We start from the raw sequence: 17676 nt of genomic DNA on the forward strand, positions 1-17676 counted from the left end.
TGTTAAAATGTACAAAACAGTGATGTCATGTTTTGAGACGAGGACCCAGGCACAGAGAGACTTGATGAATTTAAGAATCTTATGATTTAATAAAGAAATTTACAGACTTGCACAGAGATGGTAAAATTATGATGACTGATAACGGAGATGAAGACAACAGACGATGAGGACAGGGAGGAACAGGGGTTTAAATGCACCAAGGAGACACTCAGAGGGAACTCAGGACAACTGGAGACATTTAAGGATGCAGGGACTGACAGAGACGGGGAAGAAGTCTCATCGTGATGAATAAAGTTTATCTTGCCTGGCTGGGCAGCTGCTCAGCCCCCCAAAGCTCTGATCCTAGAATCGCCCCAGTGGGGCATTACATTTGGAAGAAGCTAGCTGCTAAAGAAACAGGTTGCGGGTGAATTAGAGGTGCAACAAATTGAACAAATGAAGCCTCACAGCTCTGCCCAGTAGCCTGAAGACAAGCAGAGAGAATAATGGCTTGTTGTCCACAGACCCATCCAGGGTGTACTACCCACCCGAAGCTGAGACTGAAAAATACTGGAAGAACATCCAGGAGAAAGAAGCGTCACTGGTGGATCTAAGAGCAGACGAGAGCAACCTCCCAGAACAAGAGCCAGTGAACGTCACAAAGACAGCCATCCAACCACAAGAATGAGCTGGACCAGTACCTGACATGATCCATGCCTGCTGACTGACAAAGCTCACAGCACTCCACGATCGCCTGGCAGCACAAATAAGGGTCACTGCTAACAGCAGGCTGGCTAACACAAGGCAGAACCATCCTGACCATAAAGGGTCACCATCGAACTACCTGCCTCTCCACTACGTGGAAGCTCCTCTCAGGTATTGTAGGAACTAAGCTGAGCAGGTACATGAGTCAACACATGAGCACAGGTTAGAAAGGCTGTATAACAGCAGAGGGCCACAGCACCAGCTCCTCAAATACCTCCAGAAGCAGTGCAATGTTAGGAAGCAGTGATCTGATACCCAGCTGGAGTAATAAACTCACCCAGTGCTGACAGGACTGCTGGGATTGGCTTCAGAAGAATTCAGGGACAACTGGGTTGTATTAAATTCAGTTAAACTGAATTGAATTCAGTTTTATTCATATGGCACCAAATCGCTACAACAGCCACCTCAGGGCACTTTATATTGTAAGGTAAAGACCCTACAATAACACCAGCCCTCATCACCACAGCCTCAGGTGTTCAGAGACTGGTTTTTACACATAAAGTAATAACACAGTAAAAAAAAAAAGCCGTTGTGAAACGTGAGACTGATCTGACATGGATGAAAACCAGAGAAGTAATCAGGAGTACTCATGTGGAGGATTCTGCTAAAGGAAGGCTGACACGTCTCGTCTTCTTATTCTGCCCGTTTCACAACAGAAGGAAGGAGGATTACTTTCTTTCAAGTGCAAATGAGAATATGGACTTAATCCACAGAGAGATGGACTGGGGAATGGGTCACGAATGCCTTCTGGGCTTTGACATGTCTTTATTTTCAGAAAGCTCATCGTAGTTACAGGCCCGAGCATCTGAAGCACGAGCTGTGAGCCGGCCACCTCAGAGCCAAGAGCAGAAGGAAGATCGACGGCAGAGCGGAAGAACACCGAGTCACGCTGCGGGGCAAGTTATGGGTTATCGTTTTCCTCAACAAAGAGGCAAACTGAGCTGAACTCAGCGTTTCTTGTGTGCTTACATCACACAAAGCCACTTCTTTCAGTTCTAATGAGCTGCCCCGTCCACGCAGGCCCCCCAAACACTAATGTGTAGAATTAATAGCATTTCACAAGTACAGAGCAAACACAAACCTTTTTGTTTGCATTTATCTTAATAAAGAGAGAAATTTCTTGTAACCATCAAAGCCAGCGCTTCACCTGAAACCTACAACAACTTTTGGCCTCTTTCTCACCCCGACTGCAGCTGTGTATAAATAGCTACAGACGTCTGGTCTATGGAGAGTGTTCTGCTCCAGGGACTAAATGACTCACACTGACGGCCATTCACAGAATTAAGTCCTCGTGGATGAAGAGATGCGAACCCGAATAAAGACGGAAAATGGGAGAGAAGGAAAATGTAGAGGTAAGAGAGAAAGAGGGAGGGAGAGTAAATCATTGCAGATATAAAGAGGGATGAAAGAGGGTTTTGTGTGTGTGTGTCATAGAGAGCAAGGATAAATCAGGGAGTGCGGAGCGATCGAGGGAGGAAAGAGATGACCCATTGAAGGGGCATGATTCAGCAGGAGGACCAAAATAGAGCCATTATTAGCCAGCCAGTCGTGCAAAGGGGAGTCATAACTCTTGGTCCCATCTTGTCAGTGGCAGTATTACTCAGCATGTAGATGAAGTGAACACCAGAACATACGCACTGCTCGCTCACTCATTTCAGACAGAGTATTTAACACTATTATTATACATCATGTTCCAACATATGAAGCTGTGGTGATGTAGTGCAAACTGCTCTCTGTGTACGTGAAGCCGAGTGATGTGATGCTCTGTGTTTAGAGGTTGGCGACGTGTCGGGGCGCACTTTGTGTTCTGTCTCCGAACTTTCTGTTTTTTATTCTTTGACTTCATCACGTTTTAAATGTTGTTTTGATTTGACTTTTATTATTACCTTTAACTCAGGGGTGTCAAACTTCAATTTGAACGTTTTTGTTAAAGATTAAATGACTGTTTTTATTCTAGTGGGGGAAAAACAAAAATGTGTGAATGTGTCACAGGGCAGAGGAATGAGCTACCAGAACCTTTTCTGTCTTTTTACACATTCAACATACACAGAAATGCGTTGTTGAAATCGCAGTTCTTTTAAAATATCTCAGGGATTGAATGTTCAGCTAAATGTCGTTACACTGACAGAAAGGGCAGTTTCAGCGATGGGCTGCATGTAGCTCACAGTATAAAGTGATTTTGACGTTCCTGTTTTAAATTACTGGTTCTTAGTGCTTTTTCTACTCGCCTTGAGCACTCAAAGCGCTTTTACAATATGCAATAAATTAGACGTGACTGTAGGGTCCTTTACAAACATCTGCATGTGATGAGCTGTGAGTGAAACCAGGAGGAAACCTCGTCCTTAGTCAAGAGAGCAGTTTCTGATGCTTCAAGAATGGGAACATGAGAGGCTTGAGAGGTGCAACAGACCCATTTTTAACACCGCGGTTGTTTTAAGAGAACATTTTGTGCAATTAGCAAAGCAGCAAGACTGCCAGCTGAAGCAGGACCATCAATCAGGAAACGCAGGGAACTGCCCCGTGCGGGGGCATCAAACCTGAAGGCCCGGGCTCACTGTGTGCTCTTTGTGTTTTTGTATGCAGTTTAATTAATTTAATTTAACCCTTTCAGGCATGAATTATGACAACCTCAATCAGGATCTTTCTCTTAAGTATTTTTATTCATCTTTAAAAATATGTATTTCTCAAAGAGTTTTTTACATGTCCACTTAGGTGGACAACATACGTTTTGACAAACGAATCAATATATGTCTGTTGTGTTTATGTGCAAGTCTACCATCAACACTGACACAAATACAAGAAAACAACCTTTGAATCCACTGCAGTGACCACTATGTGTGAAAGGGTTAATTATTATTGTTAGCAGTGTTAATGTTAAGGACATTTTATTTTTGCTCTTAGGTTACATCAGTGGATCTGTAAAGAGAGCACACGTGGCTGAGGGGAAAATATGTGAGTGCCGAGGCAATCAGTAGTGCAGCGGTCCCTCGTTTATCACGGCGTTACGTTCTGAAACTAACCAGCAACAGGTGAAATCCACGAAGTAGCCAACTTTATTTTTTACAGTTATTAGGCTGCGAAAGGTGAACCGCATTATAGCGAGGGACCACTGTATCTGTGAGAGAACATCAGCTAAACATGTTCAGGTAGACCTGGCATCAAGTCTGGTATGGCTGTTTTTAGTGGGAACACAAAATCTTCCAAATGTTGCAACTAAACTAAGAAGGTTTAGTTGTGCTTAAATGTTGCATGCATGCATTAATTGGAACATGCATGGTGCAATAAATAAACTGTGACACAAACATGTAGAAACCTGGGAGGATGTAGTCCTTGAGCATACACGAGTACAAACGGACTATATTTGTTTGGGCCTAAATCTGCTGAACGTGTCCATCGCAGCGAGCAGACAAAGTGCAACGCAGAGTGCTCATTTCTAAAAAGTAATCGATGACAGAACCTTCAGAGGCGGCTAAATTTATTCAAAGTAAAAACCATTTTGTTTTCTCTTTGCGCAGCAGCCAGGCTGATTAACGTGAGACACAAAGGCAGTGAGTCAACCACTCCATCTCTGTTAGGACCTCTCCATCTATCAGGCTGGCTGCATGCTAACATGGGCGTGGAGTTTGGAAGAGAGTTGAGTGACACGTTGTTAAGAGTCTTTCTCTCCGGCTGGATTTATAACTACGAAGGAAATGCAGCAGTTTGTTTTGCAGTAGGCTTTTAAGAATATGTAAATGATCTGAAGGGAGGCTGGAAGACGAAGAATGATGGTGGATTCCATTATTGGCACTATCACAAGCACTGCAGACAGAAACATTAAAGAAATGAATATAAGAATAACTCACTACAGATAAGAGAGAGCAGACAGGGTGAGTCATTACTCTGACGTACTCAACCACACCTGGAGGGTTTGTTAAAGTTTAAAAACGTCCTGAGGAGCGTGATGGCTCATTGTGGACAAAAACATTGTTCCTGATAAATAAACCACACGAGTGGCTGCAGACAGTCATTTTATAACCCGTTCTTGATCTGTGGATCAGACGCTCTTCTGTACTTGATGGAAGCCACACTCTCGTGGTCGTATTTAATGGCTTCTGCAGTCAGAAACGGTGCCACCGCTCTGCATTAGCATCCAGAAGAAGAGCATCTGCAGGGCAACAGTTAGCTGCACGCCACTGTGTGTTCTTAGCCTCACGTGTCATGTGACACTTCATTAGGAAGATCGTTAAAACATACAGAACAACAGAGCTTTCAGAGGTGAGCGTGTCCATGTGTCTGTGTGACGTTTGAGAAACTGGTGCACTCATAAATATGCCAAGCAGCAGCAGAGAAAGCACTCTCAACGATTAAGTCTGCCTCAATCAGAATATGCAGGTTTGTTTTAATGGGGCTGTAGTGAGGAAACTGTCCTCTAGTCAGAGCCATCCCAGTAAGCACCAGCCTGCTAGCCATAAGGGTCTGTATCAGCTAGATCAAACCCACTGACTCCCACTTGAGACTAAGGCTACAGAAGGTTTATCGCCCATGTCCAGATCGCCCAGTTTAAGAGTCTGCTTTTTGCTAGGCTTGGCTCCAGACAAAACTAACCCCAGCCCATTACTCATGCTGCTAACAGCCAGCCAGTTTCCTGCCAGTTAATTTCCACTCAGTTTTCCAGTTCACCAGTGTAGAACCTCCAGAACCCAACAGTTCCCTGCCCGACCGTGTCCCCACGTCTTTGCGGTCCATTTTTCCATGGCTTTATTTGGCTCTTTGGTTTAACTTGTTCAAGTTGAATTAATTGACTTTGACAGGTAGCTACGGCTGTAGCCTCCTGTGGACCGAATGAAGTTTGTGATGCCATGAATGTGAGTTGGTGCAGATCCTCAACATTATTCTCAACAACAGAAACTATATATTTCTTTCTCTCTCTACTTTCTCTCCTTTTTTTAACAGTGTGCTGCAGGACAACTCGTGTTTCATTAAAACAATATGTCACTTTGAAACGGAGCAACAGAGAATGCCCCAGGTAGACAGTTTACCTGGGGTTTGTTGGGGTGTCCAATCAATGCTGCAGGTGGAGGGGAGGCAGAACTGGATCCCTGAAAACAAGGGAGCGATGGGATATTCAGAAGAGGGGGCGTATTTGCCCAAACACACAGTATAATGGATTAACAATACAAAAAGCCATACTTAGATTGGATCCAAGAACAAACTGCAGGATATGAGGATCATCTGGCACAGTGGGAGTTTGTGCTTTATGATTGCTCCTATTGCAGCAGGATGAGCGTCGTGATAGAGTACCATCATTATAATAGTGTAGAAGTGCCCGATTGTTCTTGTTAACACCAAGCAGTAAGCATCTTCTTTACTTCAACTCATTTTCTGATATTTGCTGGGTTATCAGTTATTTCCAGACTTTATTGAGGACACAGATCATGAGTGGGTCCACAGAACAACAATGATCATTTGTCTTTTATTTACGATGACAGCATGACCTCTACAGTTTATCACACTTTATCTTAAATCATAAAAAAATACTAATGCAAGAAAGTGAGGTTGTGATAACCCCGTCTTATGTAAAGTACCCGATGAAGTGAAAAATAATGATCGTATTTGTCACCGTTTGACTCGCTGTCAGAAAAGGTCTCAGCGCTTCCATCCAATTGAACCGACCTTCATCTTGATGAAATTTGAAAATGAAATGAGTCTACAGCAGGAAGCAGTCGAAGCCATTTTGTAAATTAAGATTGGGCAGATAACTTGAGGCCACTGGCTTTTTTTGGTTTGTAATAATATAACAGTAAATACCGTGTTGTGACACACTCAGGTCGGCCGGCGCGTTAGCCGAACACACCTGCATCATTCTGTCTGTTCCAGCAGGAAAAGCCTGGCTTTACGTGCCGTTGCACGCTGCATCCTACAGCACTTTATTTTTGGATTATATGCTACAAATAAAAATATTACCATTACAGTGCATAATAAATAGTGAGCTACTTCTAGTTACGATCTTTGCAAAGGTAAAGGAAGAGAGCCAGGAGAAGAAGAAAAGTGGAGCACTTTATGTCAGTAAAATGAATTCAACAGTAGAACCTAATTAACTTCCCTCCCCTTTGAAAACCTCTCACATTCATCTAATTTAGCAAACTTTAATAAAGTGCTGTGCGCACATTCGACTCAAAACAACAGACGAAAATCCTTTTCTGGCAGCTCACTGATGTTCTGCTGAAAGATCCTTTTTATTCCGTGCACTTTATCAGAGCGCAGACTTCAGTGGGCGACTCCACATAGAGCGCATTAATTGGACAGAGAGCGCAGATATATCTTCTGATTTTTGCCTGGCTGTTCGTTGCTGGTAACAGAATTCTGCGTCTTCGGTGGTACGTAGGCTCCTTTCATTGCACTGAATGTCGAAATGAAGCTATGAATAGAACCGAGTACCTACAGTGAAGCACTGCATATGAAACACAAGGAAATATGGAGGCCATCTGTCATGCACCATTACTACATTATTTTCATCAGTCAGTATCACACATGTGGAAATGCAGCACTACGGCGTGACACATACCTCTTTTCAGGAAGGAATACAATTCGGCATGTCATCACACTTATGTCCCAGTACATTCTCAGTCTTTGATTCCTGAGCGTTAGGATGATAACTTACAGTAAAAAATACATCATCACCTCTGAGCAAAGCCTGTTATTCCAGTGTCAGACAAATGTAATAATTTAGAGCGTCTCTGATGAATTCATCCGTACAGTCCAGAAAATGTGTGCATGTTTGATAGCAAACTGTATGTGTATGCAGGTAACGGTAGCTACATACTGTGACTCTACTGGTTTGCAATTTTAGTTGGGAATGATTGTAAATGCAGAATTATTTTCCAACAAAATGCAGCTGTATGCAAAAGTCTGCCCACACCTTATTTTACCTAATGATGATTGTTAATGAATCCAGACGGCTGAGACGTCAGTGATGTTAGCAGATGCAAACCTCTGCATGTGGCACATTTGATATTTTTTATTATTTTTAAGCCACTGAATTTAAAAAAAGTTATTTTTTCTAACACCTGTGCACCGCTGAGGTTGCATTCACTGTAAAATATCAACAGAATAAACAATTTGCTCAAACTTTTGCAAACAGCTGTAACAGTAGAGGATCCCAGTTCCACTCAGCATTGTGCAAACATCATTTCTCATGTTCTTCTCTCTTTAAACCCGTCCATCCAACAGCTCACATAGTAAACAGTATCTCTTTATATAGTTATATGATAACTGCCAATATTTACTTCACCCCACTTTAGAGTGACAATGCAAGTAGAGCTCAAAATAGGTCAAAAAAAGGAAAGTTGCCATAATCATTGCAAAGACGGCTGTGACCTTGTACACTCTGGACTGTTTCTACAGTCTATTAGTGAGCTCTTAAAAGAGTCTCTTAAAATAAATGTGTACAGCATTTGTTATGCAGGATCATCCATTGATTTGAACCAGCACTCTGAGGATGAGGAGTCCTTTCCTGGGAGATGATTCACATCAGAGATGACAACTGCTTCAGAGAGCTTCGTACTGCTATCAGTGAATGTTTATGAAACATTATTGTTCAGTGCATTTATCACTGCAGGAGTTTATGACATTCTCGCACTGTGTTGCAGTCCATGAAATGCAGTTTTGCTGCTACCAATGCAGTCTTTTTCCATGGACGATGTAGAAGGAAGTTCTTGCTTGAATGCCAACAATCCCATGACATTTCGATGTGCACGTCGCTGTAAGTGCACTGGCAGCTACAAACCAAAAGCTATAAATATAATTTTCAGCTACATTTCGCCTGCTGAGAATGAGGTATGAGCTCACAGAGTGAGAGACACATATGTGATTTCTGCGCTGTTGTACTCGTATCTGCCACTCCACAGTTCTACACTCGCACTCCTGTACATCGAGTCTCGCCTGTGGCCCCTCTTCTGCCACCTGTACCACAAAAAGGCCTGCTCAGATGAAGCTGCTTCTGGACTGCCTGGGACATCCTCCTCCACAGGTCCCACAGTCATATGGGATACAGCCACACACTCCAGTATCTCTGCTGTAACATCATCTGACTCCATGGATAGCAGGTCCTCTGAGGTTATCTCTTGGAGATCTGGGCCTGATGATAGAACAGGTTCTGAGGCTGGACTTGTGGGTCCAAAGTCTAGTTCCAGTGATGTATCAGGAGATACCGAACTAGGAGGGGATATTGTGACAGTGACCTGTGGTAGGATGTCATGTAATCCCGAGGCTACGTCCTGAGACATGTGATACTCCGTAGCTGGGTCCAAACAGACAAACTCTGTTGATTCTGAAGGATCCAAAGGGCCCATTGCAGCAGGGTCAACAGATGGTAGAGGTGAACTTGAACTGTCTGACTGGTACATGGGTGGGTCTAAATCCTCTACATTTGATAAAGAGTCAACACTAATGTCAAAAGGCTCTGGTTCAGGATCCATAAACACTGAGTCCAGATCATCTTGATCCAGGGAAGTCAGCATGACCAAGTCAAAATGGACCAGATCAGCGTGATATATAGTGGTGGTGTCCAGTGGTTCTGGAAGAGGTGGCCAGTCTGAGTCTTGAGACTCTTGAGATTCAGGGTTTGGTGGAGTTTCTACAGAGCTGGAAGCAAAAGTTGAGACGGATGTTTTCTCCTCATCAGGGAGGTCGGAAGGATGATCGGGAAAGGTGATAATGGGATCTGGATCTGTGACACTGCCGGGTGGACTCGCAGGATCGTCCGAGTCAAGATACTCTGACACAACAATAGAAGGACATGTTATGCCGCTATCCAAATCAGACAGTGTAACAGGATCAAACTGAGGAGTTGGTGCATCACAGACTGAGGTTGAGCCTTGACTAATGGATACGGGCGATTCTGATGGTTGAAGTTCTTCTTGTGTTGGGTCTGAGGAATCTGTATTTTCCAGTGCTGAATATGTTGAGGACGCAGCAGTAGGATCTTGAGGGCCTGAATCTGGTTTGTCCACAGTGACAACATCTGGAGACTCTGAATCTGACATGATGTCATAATCCTGTTCATCTGGTGGTGACACTGTAACTACAGGGACTGGGTATGGCAGCTGTATCGTATCCTTGTGAATTTGCTTGGAGTCTGGGGGGTTTGTGTTATCTGTGAAAGATGGTTCAGATTGGGGTAGGGAATTATTACGTGGACCTACATCTGTTTGTTGTGGAGTGATTACCATTTCCTGTTCAGGTGTTGATGAACCCTGAGGACTCTCAGGGGCTGTTTCTAAAGAAAGTGGCGCTGTACCGTGGGCGGTGAGTGTTGGCTCATTAGTGGCCATGTCAGAGGAGCTTAGAACTGCACCGTCGACTGCAAGCTCCAATTCAGCTCTGGTGAGCACAGCAGTAACATCAAGTGTCTCTGGCTTGACTGCTCGAACAGAGACAGGAAGTATTGGATCCAAAGAAAGTGGTATGGCACTTTCTACGTACATTGACTGTGGAGAGGCAAGAATGCTCGGGTCCATCGAGAGCTGTTTTGGCAGGCCTCGGCGGGCCCCTTTCTTTTCGTCTTTTTCTTCTGGACAATTAACAGCTGCATCTGCAGTGCTCTGCCTGACCAAGACTTTGCTGCGGGCCTGGGTCCCCACCGATACCTTGGATATTTGGGGCTTTTTCTCTCTAGCCCCCCCAGCGCCTCTATCTGCAGTGGAGGTTCCAAATCTTCCTGCCCCGGGCCCGGGTCCAGGCCCCGATCCCGCTCCAGGCCATGCCCTTGTTCCTGTCCCTGTACTAGGTCCAGCTCCTGCACCCAAGCCTGCCCCAGCTCCAGCGGCCATGTTGCCTCCCTGGGGAGACCATGTGTTATAATGCTGCGTGAAAGTGTTGAAATTACTGTTGAAAGCACGAAGTTCTTTACAGAGGTCCCTCCTGAGTTCAGCTAGCTCTCGACGCATGGCCGAGACCTCTTCCTTCCACTGCATGCTGATAGCGGCAGCCAGTGTAGCCGACTCTTTGATACTGGCCTGGATGGCCTTTGGTGATGGCCGTTCTGGAGCACTAGCTCCAGTGGATCTGAAGAGGCTCGGAGAAACAGGTGGTCCAGACAAGGGTTTGGCTGTAGCCCCCGTGTTGTCTTGGTGGTAAAGCCTGTCTCTTCTGATGGGGCAGCCTAGATCATCATGAGTCAGAGGGACTGTGTCTGCCAAATCCTCATGTATTCTGTCCTGGTCAGGTAAACAAGAGTCTTCCTGCACATAATTTCTGTCTGGAAGACAAATGTAGATATATATATCTGTAATATGGCCAAAGGTGTGAGCAGCTGGAGAGAATGTGCTTTTTATTGTCACAATGCAGTAACATCAAGTCATGCACTGAATGCCATGAGTCAAAATAAGATAATAGCTGAAATGTACAGCAGTGATTATTGTGCCAATCTCCTCGTGTGACTCCCACAGATGTATAGCAACAATATGTCATATTAGCATTTAGACAGCACTCCCATTTTGACTCATTTATGCTGATGGTTTACACTGCCTTCTCATCCTTAATTTCTAGCATGCATTCTTCACATCTTTTCAATGCACAAAGCTGAAACTCCTAGCTCCTGGAACACATCATAGAGAATGGACAATTTCGTCTAATCAGCGAGGTGTGCGAACAGTCCTTGCGTGCTCTTCGGCTTCCGTTTGAGGTAAGGAAATGTGAACTTTGTGCAGTGAAAAGAGGCAAAGATGAGCAAATATTCCAAAGCTTTTCTCATCAATCAGGAAGTACAGTATGAACCCTATTGAAAATGTCAAGTCCAGTTTGACTGACTAAATCGAGTTGCCCCATTTCCAAAACTGGGGCAAAATGCATTGCACCAAACTCTTAAGAGATCTTTGAGTTTACTGAGAAAGCAGTGTAAGCAAACATTTATAGGTATGAAGAATTGATCATAAGCACATCTCCAGATGTCCACACCTCTAACTCTCCCTATTATAGCCCATATAGTTGGATCATGAATCTACTGCGGGAGGAGGTGGAATCCACTTGGACTTCTTGTCCGAGCCGTTTCTCTTCTGTTCTTCCCACATTCTTCATCTGTACAAGGACGTATCCTTTCCTCTGTGAATCCAGCAATCAGGGAATTGTTGAAACCAGCAACAGCTTACAATTTGTTATAATGAATGCTCAGTATCAGAAGTAAATGCATGTTTCAGCTGAGTAATTTGCACGTATGATACATATGACTAACTAGTGCGACAGTTCGGTTACCGCTGTAGTCAGCTGATCCGAGTGTAGACACAACTGTCTGCAGCTCTGTAATATCATCTCGTTGTGCGTAAACGTGAGCTTGAGACAAAATAACTTGTGTGAATTAAACAGTCTGTGAGTGAAAAGCTGCTTTTGCAGCACCGTGTAAACTCGCTTCAAGTAAAAACTTCATGTGGTGTTTCCAGCGAGACGATAAAGCTGCGTGCTCACTGTCACCATGTGGCACAACAAAGAAATATATGCAGTGGAAAAAGCAGCAGGTGTCCTTATTCTGACCTGATTTTTATTTCAGACACTTTCCATTTGTGATTTTCAATAGGGTTCATAGCTTTACTCTTTGATGCATCCAGTGGATGAGCAGATGAAGCACTGTATCCAAAGTACGAACAGCTCACAACTGGTCACTACAAATGCCTCAGTAAAAATGAACACATACAAGAATGATTCATGCAAATATTCTGAAACTGTTTGACAGTATGAGTTGGCACTAATAGTCTTTATGTATCCATAACCACACATCCTTGTTAAAATAAAACGTATTAGTGTCACATGTCCACTAATATATTGTGCAGATTTATGTTTAACCATGGTTACCTGTGGCGGACCTGATGGTGGAGGTGACGGTGGAGGCCATGGGGGGAATGCAGTCGTCATCTTGGGAGTAGCCAGCCTGGATGGCTCGCAGGTAGCTGTGGCTCCGGGTTCGGAAGCAGCCGGGCAGGTCCAAAGCGTCCATGGCCTGGGATTCCACCTCGCTGAACACAGACTCGCACACAGACTCAAACTGGCCATTAATTTCTGTTTCACTCACCTGAGAGAAACAAAGCCATAAATAAGCTCCATCGATCGAGGGTAGTGAGGATACATATTTTTATCGGTTGGCTGTAAACCTCCACTTTTTCTCACTTTAAAATCATAAAGAAGCAGAGTCTGTGAGAAGGTTCGTGGAGTCAAGGTCGTACACTGTCAGAGAGTTCGTGACACATTTGTTGTTGGATTTGATGTGAATGCCTTTAAAACAGCAGAAACTGTTAAACCGTTATCTCTCCACTCTCATTTGGCAATATCAGGAATCAAAGATAAACATCTTGTTCGACTGGGATTAGGAATTAGAGGAAGTTTAGTTGAAATGCTGGGACTCCAAGCAAATCAATATCTCTCTTTTACTAAGGAGATGAATATCTCAGCAAGCCCCACTGGAATCCTTTAATTTGTCCAGATAAACAATGTGCAGTAAAGTGTTGAGACTAAATTTATGTAAGAAAAATTATGCCTGGGCTTTGAAAACAATACTCAGTGCCGTGACAATGAAACTGGGAGAATCGGCCTCTTTAAGTGGGATTTTAAATGAAATGACTTTATTAAATTTTCCTGGAAATTAAAGCCAACCCCTCTGGCTCCCTCGGGGATCCAGGAAAATCTGTGCAAACCTAAAGGATGCGCACTCACCTGGCTCACTTGGCTAACACAGCTAGCCTGACTGAGGGTGCTGACAGCCCGCATATAGCTCTGATTCCTGGAGCGAAACTTGGGTGAGTTGTAGTTGGTGGAGGGATCCAGGGCAATGCTTGGGTGCATGTCCCTGGTGGCTTGCAAGTGGTAGCTCTGACTGAACAGAGAGAGAGACAAAGAAAAGCAGGACAGGAGTGGGACTACAGCCATAAAGCAAATCAATTAAATATAATCTGACTGATAAACAAGCATTTTGTGTAACACGATGAAGAATTACTAAGCACAGCTGGCTGAGCTTGAGAGGGAGGCTGGATGACACCGTGGCTCTTAGGCTGTCTCTTCCTGTTCCCCCCCGCTACATTCATTCGTGTCCTTAGAAAGGCACTTTGATTTTTGTCGTGCTGAAACATCCAATCAGTGCTTGGAAATGAGGGAAATGCAAATCAGGGGCTAGTTAGTGAGCAAGCACTTTGGAGAGCACCCCAGTGTCAGCCAGGTCAATTAAACGTGCTCCCCCAGCAGTGCAGGAGAGGTGCTCAGAAACCCACGGCTGGTTAGGAATCTGCCGAAGAGAAAATGACTCGGAAGAAATGTGCTTTAAGTAAAATAAAGAATACTATGTGAGCCGCTTTTGGAATAGCAAAGTGAGGTTGGGTTCCCTCCGCCAGATCTATTTCTAATGACAGGCCGGGATGAGTAAGCAGTTTCTGGGCTTTTTATAGAGATAAACGCTGGTGTTTGGCAGCATGAAAATGCCAGTGTGATTAAAAGTCTCCCAATCCATCTTGTGATGCTGTAGCAAGGCCCTGCGTATTTGCAAAGTAATATCAACTTTCTGAACACTCAAAGACATGCTGGGGTAGAAACACCCAGCGATTAAGTGTAAATGTTGTGGTACAAGCACCACATATCTTATTTTTAGCACTATATTTTAAAAAAAACTCTAAAAGCACGCTGATGTAAAGAACAGCAGGAAAAATCAAATCTGCATTGTGTGCATCATTGCCTTGTGCTTTGGCAGTATGAGCAGATTGCCCCAGGTGACCTTTCATTGACTGGTCTTGAGTGTTTGCTCTGTAAGGCGTCCATATTGAATATGTCAGCAGGGCGGCGAGCCAGCTGGCTCTCACATCTGACCGCTGCAACGTGGCAGCAACAGAGAGGCAAGGGGAGGAGCTGAACCTGTATTCACCTCAAGTCTGCAGCAAAATTGGTGATGTAGTTACGCATGTCACTGTTGATTTTATCCAGGCGGTAAGAGCTGTGGGTAGAGAAGAAAACAGAGTTACTGGGTCCCACAAGGAGCTGTTGGATGGATGTGACATCACGGAATGTTTGCTTGGGAATTCTCACCAAAGCGCCGCAAACATTAGGGTGACACCATATGACCGTCATGGCGTTTGTGTGATGAGGAAAGTGGGTGGATGCTACAGTTAGAGTCAGCTGGCAGGTTGAGACAATGTAACACGTTCACACAACGAATGGCAACATGAGGAGTGCGGTACGAGTTGGTCCACAGTCGGTGAAGAAAAAAAAGGATCTGATGATGAATGCTGAACACCACAGCTACAGTGAAGCATCAATCACACTCTCTTTCTCTGTGTGGCTAATTACATTTGGTTAATTGAGCTAAATGAGGACAAAAACACTTTAAACTTTAAAGCTTTTAGCTGACAAGATCAGATAGAAGTGCACCGGCTGATGCTTGAAATGTGCATGACTTCGCCCATCGCTGCCTGTAGAGCTGTCTATTATCAGCAGCAGAGTGAAGGGAGGCTGTTTTGAGAATGCGTCGGCCCTTTATCAAATCATGCCACAGCAAATTTCCTCTAATGTTTCTGATTGGTACTAATGCACTTCCATTGTTGGCCAATATCACAACAGGGGATGATGGGAATCTCACACTTCCTGCTTTTTACGCTGCCAGTGAAAGTGCTGTTAGTGGTTAAACAACGTGCATTTTAAGCCGAAACCATTTCTTCCTGGAGCAAAAATTCAAATAATCATTTGATTTAAGGGAACATTAAAAGAACGGGGACAAAAATTGGGAAACATGCTTGGGCGTAGGTGTGTTTGATAAAGAGCAACGCCCTGCAGAGATCTTTACTGCAAATGTTTTCTAGGGTTTTGTCAGTGTGGTGCAAGAAAGCAGCAATCCTGAAATACCTTAAAGAGGTGAGAATGTGAACAGCAGAAAATTGAGTTTAATGCACCTGCAATCGCCGAACCAAGACGACTCACAGCTGTCTGTGATAAGCTCTCGTATATGCTGTTTAAGCCATGAGCGCCAGCATCCAGGAGGCTGCGGTCGTTGAGAACGAGACGCTATGTCGTGGAAGATTAAAAACGCTCATTTTGCTACAGTGCTTTTGTTATACTAGAAATAGAGGCACAAAAGTGAAGAGACGAAGCTCTGGAAACAGAAAAGCAGCATATCTATGCATGACACGTCCCACGCAGCCACGAATCAATGAATTGGAATTCCGCTCTTACCTTGAGATCTGAGGGAGAAACGCTCAAACACAATGCCATCTAAATGAGTAATTACAGTATGTTGAATCAAGAATTATCGAAAGCTTTGCCAGTGTTAACTCTGATTAATTATAGCAGCCGGGAGCCAAACAAATGCGAGTTTTTTTTGGAAAGTGCCGTAAATGCGCGTGATTGATCAGCTTGTGCGATCAAAGTCAAAGTGTCGTTTAAAGACAGGGTGGCGGCGACAGATGTCAAGTGGAGATGCGCGTGTGCGTGTGCACGCGTGTCAGCGCACCCCGTTATCAGATGTGACATATGATTACTGATTGACTCATTATGCTAATGACTCATAGTGAAGTTTGCCACATGCCATTCAGTTCATCATCATTAATACTTTCTTTAAATATCTTTGGCAGGTCTGACCACGGCACAAACAGCCATTCATATTCATTTCATCGCAGCTGTCAGCTTTACAGGACGCGTGCGGCCCGGGCAGGCGTGGGGCGAGCGGATGATCATCTAAAACAATCACCTATCTTCACTTCTCGGCTCCACCCGCTCAGCGAAGCAGCGATGCATTCTTTACTGGTGAGGCGAACAAAGAGGCGACCCCGTCAAACACGAGAGCCCGGAAGAGTGAGGCGAGGTGACACGACTCGACAGGCTGTTCTCGCTTTAACGTGATTTGCTTCAGGGACCTGGTGCTGTCAAATTTGTGTTTGGCCAATCTGTACGCCCCCAGAGGGACATCGAATTGGTACGAGTGCAGAGGAAATCCAACCTGCGCCACTTCTGTCTTAGATCCAATCTAATTCCATCCCACGAGGCCGTTGAACCACAACAGCCTCAGAGCTCTCACATCTTTGACATCATTTACAAACATGGAGCGCAGCGCTACGGTGACACAAGCTGAAAGTGGTCAGACTTTGAAGCACCTCTTGAGATATTAACGTGCTCAGACAATTAAGAAGTATCACTGGTTTAAAATATCACCTGGTGGCTTAATTATGCAACCAAATTAAGTCTTCTTCAGGTCTAATTTCTTTTCAAATTATTGACTTAAAGTGTTCAAGTGTAAAAAGCATCTTTGTCAGTGCTGCATGCAGAGTATAGGCCAGTCAGAAAAACACTTTGAGGGCTGATTTATAAACCTCAGCGCGCTCTTTCATATACAAATAATACACAAAACTTTCAGTCATGACAGTGTTTAGATTAAAGCTGCAGGTCGATCCGTGTCTCCAAGCTGACCTTCTCACATGTTCTTGTGCCTGAAAAAACTTCAAGAGGATAATAAAAATAATAATAATATATAATAATAGTTCAGGTCTTTAAATGTTTCAGGCATCTGGTACTACGGGGTCTTTTGATGTCTGATCTCTGTAGATTTGAAAGTCTATGAAAAGCACAGTTTAGAAGTTCGGGGACTGATCTGATTTACTGCTTTACTGCCACTTTATTAGGTACACCTTGCTAGTACCATGATGGACCCTTTTTCTTTAATTCTTCGTGCTTCAACAGGTTGCTGGAAACATTCCTCTGAGATTTTGGTCCATGTTGGCACGACAGCATCACACAGCTGCACTTCTATGGTGTGACTCTTCTGTACCACCACAACCCAAAGAAGCCAGTCTGAGATGATCTGAGCTTCGTGACTCGGTGCGCGATCCTGCTGAAAGCATGTATCAAAATATCCGCCACTACACCACCAGCAACCTCCACCAGTGAAACCAGGCAGGATGGAGCCATGCTTTCATGGTCTTTGTGTGAATGTGT

General features: G+C 44.2%; 1 protein-coding gene and 1 long non-coding RNA gene across 8 annotated transcripts in view; one reads left to right on the plus strand and one right to left on the minus strand.

Annotated features, from left to right (window-relative positions):
• The window catches only part of dlgap2a (discs, large (Drosophila) homolog-associated protein 2a), a 209580-nt gene that overhangs the window by 18723 nt on the left and 173181 nt on the right, over positions 1-17676 (minus strand). For 3 of the 6 annotated variants that reach the window (XM_026152470.2, XM_080294021.1, XM_080294022.1), the window contains 4 exons: positions 14621-14689; positions 13426-13585; positions 12571-12787; positions 6120-10984 (listed from right to left, as the gene is read on the minus strand). In XM_026152470.2, coding sequence (XP_026008255.2) covers positions 8571-10984; positions 12571-12787; positions 13426-13585; positions 14621-14689 — 2860 coding nt within the window. In that variant the 3' untranslated portion in view covers positions 6120-8570. Of the gene's footprint in view, positions 1-5765; positions 5826-6119; positions 10985-12570; positions 12788-13425; positions 13586-14620; positions 14690-17676 lie in introns of those variants that run through there. The other 3 variants (XM_080294023.1, XM_080294024.1, XM_080294020.1) reach the window with 3 other exon arrangements.
• Positions 1971-17658, plus strand: LOC113012344 (uncharacterized). 2 transcript variants are annotated; one of them, XR_013903852.1, is made up of 3 exons: positions 1971-2096; positions 16320-16491; positions 17422-17658. It is a non-coding gene; the product is annotated as an uncharacterized LOC113012344 (long non-coding RNA). The 2 variants fall into 2 exon arrangements; XR_003270686.2 differs by lacking the exon at positions 1971-2096 and adding an exon at positions 15506-15977.

Source organism: Astatotilapia calliptera, chromosome 19, assembly GCF_964374335.1.
Source record: "Astatotilapia calliptera chromosome 19, fAstCal68.1, whole genome shotgun sequence".
NCBI lineage: Eukaryota > Metazoa > Chordata > Actinopteri > Cichliformes > Cichlidae > Astatotilapia > Astatotilapia calliptera.